This window comes from Cottoperca gobio, chromosome 5, assembly GCF_900634415.1.
Source record: "Cottoperca gobio chromosome 5, fCotGob3.1, whole genome shotgun sequence".
Lineage (NCBI taxonomy): Eukaryota > Metazoa > Chordata > Actinopteri > Perciformes > Bovichtidae > Cottoperca > Cottoperca gobio.
Genome location: NC_041359.1, coordinates 5,547,613 through 5,557,396, shown reverse-complemented (window position 1 = coordinate 5,557,396; position 9,784 = coordinate 5,547,613). Strand labels below are relative to the sequence as shown.

Here is a 9,784-nt window from a genome sequence, read left to right as displayed (position 1 = left end):
TGCATTTGTAAATACATGTGTGTATGTGTGGATGAATAGCATCAATAAAGGATACAACGCACCCAGAAAATAGATAACTTTAACAATTTTATTTGTGAAAAACTACAAGCAAAATTCATAAATAGACGTTTCTATTTGAAGCGGAAGGAAAATGATCAGGTTAGCCTATAAGCGCAAAGTCGTGCACATGCTAGAAACATGTATTATTTTAACATTATAAGCTAGACAAGGAGCCGTGATCCACTGAAAATGCTGCGTACATTTCCACACCAGGAACATAATGTGGCCATTTCAATCAGCTATAAAAAATTAAAGAATAAAAAACTAAAAGAAAACTGGATTAAACAAAGAATGGATTATTGTACTGTCCTAAAACTTTTTTTTTTTTTTACTTTTTTCTTTTAAACCGAGCAATAACTTTAAAAGCATTGTACAAGACATTGTTATAGGAAGAAATGGGTTTGTATAATACACTTAATTGGAAATTCACGGTTAAGGTTATACAGTCAGTAAACAAGCCTTATATATTTGGGTCTCTGACAAACAAAGCTAAAAAATGTAACCATCTTTACACAGTAAATTAAGGTTACTGGTCGCACACAAGAACAGAATTGCTTGCGTGGAAAAGGAAACAGGAAACAAAAGCCTTCAGCTCCAATGCCATCATTCATAATGTTTTGCACCTTTTTAAAATTCTATATACAAGCAATAATTCATATATTCAGCAAATGGCCATTTGTCAATAATTTAACAATGAATCCTTTGTTGGAGTACTCAGTCAAGTGAATGTGGTTGCAGATAAGGCAGGTGAAAAGATGGCTTTTTAGGCCCATTTCTAATAGATTGCAATACAAAGCAAGGTTTTTTACTTTCTCAGTAAAAATTGGACAAAACATTTCCCCCCCCTGTCTGACCCACATTTAGTTTTATACACATTGCTTTTCCTCACTTTGAACACTGATTCCATATTTGTATGCATTAAAGTACATAATTACATTAGCTTAAGAGCAGAAAAACCTCATGAACACATATCTCTTGGACTTCAAACATTGCTTACGACACATATGATTATCATCCCTACGTGTGGAACTGCAAAGCTTTTAGTTGACACGGATCAAATCCTGCCCCTCGGATCCTAGTAGGATATATTGAGTTGTTTTTAGGATTTGTTAATCTCACCTAACCTGGTTTCAGTTGCTCTGGGATCGGCTCAATTGGTGAGTGGGGGCCTCCGTTCGGGGAGCTACGTGTACTGTGGTAGTGAAGAAGGGGCTTACTAAGGCCAAAGGCTTCGACCCAGCAGACTTGGAGCTCTTCTCAGCTACCCACTGACACCCAGTTTGTTTCTCATCGCCTGCACAATGAGGCAACAGCCACCTGCTGGGTGTGGGGCCGCAAGTGCTCTTCGACTCACAGTACTGACAGTTATCTGCCCCTAACTTAGCCGCGCACAGAGACAAGTGGACAATAAGAACACCATTTACATGGATTATATTAGTCTTTATTTAAACTGTTATTCATCTCACACATTAGATAATTGCATTTCAAATTGTTATTTATCTGTCTATGTATCATGTCATTATGAAATTCCTTTGGTCCTTCAATAAATAAAACTAAGATATCATATACACATTTATTCTTTATACAATTTCATACAGTTAAAAGGAAATGTTGGTCTAGTATCAGCTAAGGTGGAAGTGAATTAAAACCCTTAAATAAGCCTTGCTGTTCTAAAAATTGAAAGAACATTTGTGTTTTAACTACTGTAATATTATTTTTGCCTTCAATGACAGGAGTCTTAAATTAATTTAAAATAAAAAAGTGAATTGTCAATATTTTGCAAATTGTTCTCGTCTTTGCACTTGTTTTCTAGGATATTTCAGGTTGAAAGAATGAAAATTAAAAAGTTGTCTTCAGGACCACAACGAAAAGAAAAATGAAATCAATTCACAACAGCTTGACACAACAGGTCTATTTTACAGTTCGATATGGTTTTACCAAGTGGAACTGCATGTAACCGTCCTTCAGTCACCACAGAAAAAACTCTGGCTCAAGAGCTGAGAGGACAGCTCTAACCTTCAGCCAGAAAACTCAATATCCATGTACGGAATGCAGAAAATATCAACAGCTTTTAGTGTTTTACACAACAGCCTACACTGTACAGTTAAGGACATAAGATACTGTATAAGAGATCTGCTATAGCATACTAAATCATAGACAATCTAGTTGGAAAAGTCAGGTGTCTGAACCTCAGGTGACCTTCTGATGCAGAGAACAAGACGGACCTGGTGGAGGTCCCGACAGTCCAGAGTGAGACAGTGTTATTGAGAAAAGTGAATGAGAATTTGATTCATCAGCACTCTGTCACATTGAGTGACTGGGCAATCCCAGATCTGCAAAACCACTTCACAGTGTATCTAGCACCTGTGTGTGTGTGTGTGTGTGTGTGTGTGTGTGTGTGTGTGTGTGTGTGTGTGTGTGTGTGTGTGTGTGTGGTGTGTGTGTGTGTGTGTGTGTGTGTGTGTGTGTGTGTGTGTGAGAGAGAGAGTCTCGAGTCTCGTCCTATCATCTTCAAACTGTCATAAAAACACTGAAGGAATGATCAAATCGGCAGGGCTACACAGCAAAGCTTCAACATAAAGAGGAGAATACCAAAGTATACAGGTGCAACAGGTAATAAATAAGGGTAATAATAGTTTAAAGTTATTGAAATGATGGTGGTTATTGTGCCCAGCGGAAAATTCTTTACAAAAACAAAAAACGTCGACTTGGCCTCACATCCACGTACAAATATAAAACAATACATACAAGTGTCTGGATGCTACCGGAAGGGGAGGTTGGGGATGGGGCATTAATTCCTTGTAGCCCAGCTCTCCTCGCCTTGGTCAAGGGTATAACCGCGAGGGAAGTTCGCCCCCAGCAGGGCGTTGTGTATCCCCGGCAGGCGCACCGCACTGTTCCTCTCAGCATCTAGGGGTAGTCATGGAATGCAGGCAGGGCAGCAATGGGAAAGGTTAAAATCTCTCCCCCTATGGGATCCATAGTGTCCAGAAATGGGGAAAGGGGTGGGGGGGATGGAGCGGGTTGAGGACGGGAGGAAAGGGACGGGCCCTCAGAACGACTCATCGTGCCCCACAGAGAGCTCCCCTTTAGGCGTGGAGGCCCGCGACGAGCTCTTGTCCATGCTCTCGGAGCCGGAGCTCTGGTGCTGTTGTTCGGAGCCCGCGCTGGACGTGATGGTGGACGAGGACGTGGAGGAGGAGCGGGTCTTCTCCTTAAAGTCTGTTATGATCACTGTCACGTTCCCTACGGTGATAGCCAACTGCTGGGCGGTGCTCCGGTCAATGTTCTTCAGTTTGGGCCTGAGGGGCATAGACAAAGACAAAAAATCATTAACAACCAGAAATGGCAACCACAATGTGTAAGCAACAACAATGGAGGAAGCTGCCAGCACTGTGGGGGTGGTTACACTAAATTGCTCAATTCATCGGGTGACACATGAACCGTCAGAACAAGTGTATATAAAGTGAGAGTGGGTGTTTGGTGTAAAAGATCATTTGTGAATCATTTGAGGTTTCCCACTAGCTGTGTGCTGCATGACTTTCTCTGAAAATAAGTGCTGTGTAGTCGTACATGTAAAACCATGTGCTCTGCCACAGAGACGCAGAGTATGAGAGGATGCTACTCACCTAGAAATGTGAGAGTTCTTGTTGGTCTTGGTTGCTGATTTTCCAGACTGTATGCTGTGTTTGTCACTGGGTGGGCTCTGATTGTTGTCTGATTTGGGTCTGGAGGAAAACAAATACACGGCAGTGAGGATAATACCAGCACAGACGAACAGCCCGAGACACAAGGGATGACTCGACATTGTACACTGACCTGGTCTTTTTGCTGCCGGGCTTCTTTGTGACGGCTGGGATAATGTCCTTCTCTCTGTCGGGTTTGTCTTTGATTGGCTGTTGTTCGTTGTCGCTCTTTTCCTTCTCAGGAAAGTCTACCTCTGGCCTCACTATCTCTGGACGCTCGACCTCCGGGCGTCCCTCTCCGATGGCACGCTCTCCTTCGCCGTCCTGGCGCTCCTTGTCTGTGCGCTCACTCCTCTCCCTCCGCTCCTTCTTGGGAGGGGGAGGCATCGGGTACTGCTGAGCCACCTGCTGGGCAACCAGCTGGGAGTTGATCCTGGGTTTCCTGTGAAGGAGATCCAAGGCACAAAGATGGATTAGCCTCGTAGTGGAGCTGCGAGCTGACTGGCTACGCACCAACGCGGTCACACTACATCTGACAAAGAGGTGACTGAACCTACAGGCCGGCGAGGGAGAACAGGGCTGCTAAAGAGGTAGGTTTACGCAGCCGCTTCCTGGTGGAGCAGCTCTGTTTTGAGGGCTAATCTCATTACTTTACGGCTGTAATAAAATGAATGCACAGGATCACAAGGTGGGACATTTGCCGAACGTCACTTAGGTCCTCTAATCTGATTACTGCAGGGTTGGCCCCATTTGTCACAGACTGAGATTCAGTTTGACATGGTGTAGCTGCTCACTGAGCTAACCAGCAACCACAGAGTGACTGCCACCTTTTGACTGATTTTCAATCACATACGTAAACACAAACCGCAACCATCTAAAAATGTCACGTGCAACTGTCAAAGAATCCCACCACTATATCCTAAAAGCGGCGGTTCACATAAAAACCATCCTTTTCCACTGTGGTGTATCAGCACTGAACGGTTACAAACATGCATGCAGCAAGCGCAGCATCAGCTGTGCAGATGAGCAGGGCCTGAAATTGTGAGGCAAACTGCTAACCAGTCAGACTGCCTGAGCCAACACACACCTGCAGCATAATGGACACCAGCTGGCAGCATCTGGGGGTTAGGCAGAGGACCTGGGGGGAGGGGGAAGAATGAATGCAGCCTTCCAGAGACCCAACTGCAGCCAGCAACATAGATAATCACAGGCCAGCACTGGGCAAGCATGGTAAGGAGTAAACCACAAGTACGCTCACACACACAAACACGCAGTTGAAAAGCTTAGTGTGCAAACAAACATCCTGGCACAGCTCTGTGGCTGCTCAGGAGGCCTTTCAACAAAAAGACAACACGTTATACTAGCTAGCTGTGTATACCCAAAGCTTCCAAAACCAATTATAGTCTTGGCAGGAAGGTTTTTTTTGTGATATCCCAGCTGAGGATCATATGACGATCCTGTGAACTGCGTTTAGGAGATCTGTGGTCAAGTAGGACATTTTTAAAGTTGTAGAAACTGTCAGTCTAAGCATCGAGCTAGATAAACAAGTGTTACTTCTGGAAAATGAAGCTCCGACAGTGAAAACAAATTATTATGGCTTTGCTTTTGGAATGGAATGGAAAACAGAAGATGCTCAATAGTGTGTCAGACTGATGACGCTGATTTCAGTGGCTTGCTGTGAAGAGGGGTTTTCAGACTGCTGCTTAAATAGTTAGCTTCAGTGTTTAAATTTGGCCACATGATATTGCAGTACAGTTACTCTTGTTTCTGCACTTCCATCCTCACACGTCTTTCACAAATTGACACTTCAGTCCGTATATCAGAGTAGTGCAGGGATAGCCCGCGGGCTATCTCATGCGACTAAGTGAGTCGCCCGCAGAGCATGTTCTAAAAATAGCGCTAGTCAAAATTTCTATTTAATTGTTTTGCTGTTTTTTTTGTTTTGTTTTTAAATCAATAACACTTGAATTATTCTTTAAAATGACAATATTGAATATAGAATTAAAAAAACTAAAATGTTTTATGTATATGAACTCTAACCCTGTAAGCTAAATCTCCATTTCCCTTCTCGCTGAGACAAGCTAGTGGGAGCAGCTACGGTGGGGCGCGAGCTGCGTTGTTTACGCTAAACATTTTCGCAGAGAAGCGAAAGAAAACTAACTATTTTCATAATGATTGGGAGGAAGAATAATTTTTTACAACAGCGAAAGAAAAGTGTGTATGTCTCAATTGCGGGGCGACGGCAAAGCGGCACAATTTGGAGACACTTCGGTACGTGTCACAAAGCTACCATGCTAACTAACTAACTAACTAACTAATTAACTAACTAACTAACTAACTCCCACCTGCAACACTGCGGGCAGAACAAGCCGAGACTTAAAGCAGCTTTGGGCAGCAGCATCTCTTTTCACCAGGCCGGTCAACAAGTCACAGAAAGCAACGGGAGCTTCATTTAGAGCTGCACATTATTTACCGTAATTTCCGGACTATAAGCCGCGACTTTTTCCCCATTTTTCCACCCTGCGGTTTATATAACGGTGCGGCTAATCTATGGACTTTTACAGCTAACGGCCACTAGAGGAATTCCTAAATCTATGGATTTTACAGGTTACAGTCCACCGGATGCCGGAAAAGAGCGCGCAAAAGTAAAAGTGGAACCGCGAGTGGTACGAGAGACAGACGGACATTACGAGAGACAGACAGTTTGTTCAGTGGGAGGCGTGGATAACTAGTGGCGATAAATCATTCACCAAAACTGGTTGCACGCGAAAAGCAACTTTCGCTCAAGTTTGCGAGTGGATCCTGACAGCGTGGAAGAGTGTTAAAACATCCCCGATCACCAACGGGTTCCGAAAGGCTGGAATGCTGCGTGATGAAGAGGAGGATGCCGCCACAGCTGAGGCCTTTCAGAGGCTGTTCGATTCCGACAGTGACGAAGAGGAGTTCGTTGGTTTTAAGAGCGACATCGAAAGAGAGAGTGGCTGACGAAGCCACCCTGAGCCTGTTCGTTTCCGACACTGAAGATGAGGACTTTGGTGGTTTTAGTACGCAGGAAGAAGACGAAGATGAGGATTAATGAATCCCCTCTGTGCACGAACCCTTACATATGTTAATAAAATATTAAAAAACCTGCAGCTTATAGTCCAGTGCGTCTTATATATGTACACAGTCAATTTAGCTTCTGCGGCTTATATTCAGGTGTGTCTTATAGTCCGAAAATTACGGTAATAAAGTACAAGAAAGCCTTTTCAGACGGAGAGGTCTTGAAAGGGTCAATGATGTTATTGAAAACACTGTTCAAAGACGAGAAGAAAGGTTCCGATGTCATCTCCTCTCTCTCCGATGTTACAAAGTTAGTGGTTTGTACAAACAGGATATGATTTGATGTGACAGTTAATGATTTCCTATAAAATGTTACAGAAGTGATACTTGTACTAAAATATAACCGGTGTGATTTTGAACAAAATGCTACTAATAATAATGTGCTCATTCATACAAAACTGTCAATAAAGATATTTACAGAAATATCAGAGATGTGATAACTTTGACTTTCAAATGTTGAAATAGATTGATAACATAAATAAATAATGTTGCATGTTTAAATATCTGTTTCCTACCATAAATCATTGTTAATAATCATTGTGAGGAATAATTAACATTAACATGTGATCAGACAGTCTCTTCACATATATGAATATTTATTATGATTATTATTAATGATAATATTATCATTCATTCAAGGTGAACCGTGTAACTATCTTATTCAGGAAGTTTGTATCAAACAAGTAGCCCTTCGTATTATTCAGTACCCTTGAAGTAGCTCTCAGTATCAAAAAGGTTGGTGACCCCTGGAGTAGTTAAACTCTACCAATCCAATTATTTTGCAACTTTTTTCTCTACTGCTCCATCAAGCTCATTTAGAAACCTTCTGCTGCGGCCTATTACAGACAGAGATGGCATTTCCTTGAGCAAGGGGTGGGGGCGTGTAGCCGATCAGAAGCCAATCAATCGGGGCATAATAGAGCATCATGTCATTATTTTTGCACTACCTTCCATCAATACACCAGCTGTGGTGAAAGCTGAGGAGCCCTGGGCCGTTGATCCAGTATCCATTAACTGCCTTGAATCTCTGAAGCCTGGTGCTCTTTCTACTTGCCGTCTTGTGTAAGGCACTCTCTGGGGGCCTCCAGTGGGTAAAAACTAAAAGGGTTATACAGGAGTGAAATGTTCTTCCCATCCCATTCTAGCTTTGTAATTGCCAACCCTGTCCTGTTCCCATCAAATTGATCCCAATTCCATTTCAGTCAAGACTAATTACTTCCAGGGTTTTCTCGGCCAATCTACCTACAAGCCTCTCTTTTATTGGCTAACACCGTGGTTGAAAACAGTGCTTTTTTTTTGTTTTCTTACTGCCAAATATATTGTGCCTTCCGTTCATGGATATCAAACCTCAGTAGCATATTGTTATCATTTGAGCGTCGGTACTTCTCAGATCATTTTAGAAAGCAGAAATTCCTGTTTCATCGGTTTAACCAATCCCAATTAGGTATGCTTTTTATCCCTAGCAAAGACACCAATTTATGCATGAAATTAAAAAACAAAAATAATTTCACCTTCAAAAAGTGCACTACTAGTGATGGAGTCCTATTTCTCACTTACTGAACAAAAAAAGGCAACCAGAATTTACATCAGTCAGTAAAAACAAAAACCTAAAATTATTTGTCACTTTCATATTAATATACAGTATGTGACTGCACACTATCTCTTATTCTGATTGCACATTGACAATTTCCCAGTACCACAGGTGTCAAAGACAAACCATCCTGCTGGGGACTGAGACAGAATTTTGCCCACTGGCAACTTTGGTAAATATTTTCTTTATAAAGAAATAAGTAACATTTCAAACATTACTGCATTACACTCTAGAAACACGTTGCGTGTCCCATTCCTATTTGGATGACACAATACACCCTACCTCATGGGAATCTTGTGGGTCCTTTAACCACTTACAGTGTGGGGGAATTTACCCGAAAATACCTACAAACGACATATATATGACATAAATTGAAAGCTGCTCTTCAACCATTTGCACCAGATGCATGATTTTGGTCTCATTCAAAGATAACTCTCTTATTGTTCTTGTAAAACAGTGAATACTCACTCCAAGTGCTTCTGGCACTGAGTAATAGTGGTCTGAATATACTGAACTTGAAGAAAATACACTTCGCCTGAATTTGTTTGTTGAAAAAGATGCCTGAAGATGGGTATAGCTGGTAGGTATGGACTGGAAAACACAATAGGAACAAGCATCAAGTGATACCAAGTTCAGAACAAAGGCACAAAAACTTAACTTAGACAGGTTTTTCTAAAGTAACATCAGGTGTTCACAAGCTGATAATTTGGAGATATTTTTTATAATATAATAATTACAATATTTATTGATAAAAAAATAAATCAAATAACTATTATACATCCAATATTCCCTGTCAGTAGTAATGACACAAAGTAAAAACACATGTTTTGTAATATGTGTTTTCTTTACAATTATGAAAAAAATATTAATATTTGTAAAATAAAACCCATTCAACTGATATGTCTAAATGTTCAGCGTTTCATTGGCTACACGATACGCTAGTCAACGGGAGACTCGGCTGCTGCTGGATCAGTCTGTAAACAAAAGAAGAGGGCTGGCACCTCCTTATGAAGTTGACACTCATTGGCTCTCGATGGCTGTAAATAACGCATGGAACCTCCGATTGGCTCAAATGAAGTGTCAATCGAAAGGTCAGAGTTCGGGCATCCATTTTAGAAGCATCGAAACAGCGCTGAATGCAGAGATATCCCGTTTTTACCGTGTATGATCACAAAATTGTACACATCGATCAGCTGATTTCAAAGATTGCAACAGCTGTTCATGGGCTTTTGACAATGTGAAGATGTTCATGATGGATATATTTTTACCGGAAATTATTGTTTGGACCTTTGGCATTGACACAGGAGTGTTCTTTTTGGATTATTACTGATTACATGATTATTAT

At 41.6% G+C, this 9,784-nt stretch overlaps 1 protein-coding gene across 1 annotated transcript in view; it reads right to left on the bottom strand.

Annotated features, from left to right (window-relative positions):
- Nucleotides 1-359: 359 nt before the first annotated feature.
- Nucleotides 360-9,784, bottom strand: part of rybpb (RING1 and YY1 binding protein b) — a 19,748-nt gene continuing 10,323 nt past the window's right edge. Inside the window, exons 3-5 of the mRNA XM_029432285.1 lie at nt 3,880-4,188; nt 3,690-3,788; nt 360-3,362 (exon numbers count right to left, since the gene is read on the bottom strand). Of these exons, the coding sequence (XP_029288145.1) occupies nt 3,113-3,362; nt 3,690-3,788; nt 3,880-4,188 (658 nt within the window). The 3' untranslated portion in view covers nt 360-3,112. The remainder of the gene's footprint in view (nt 3,363-3,689; nt 3,789-3,879; nt 4,189-9,784) is intronic.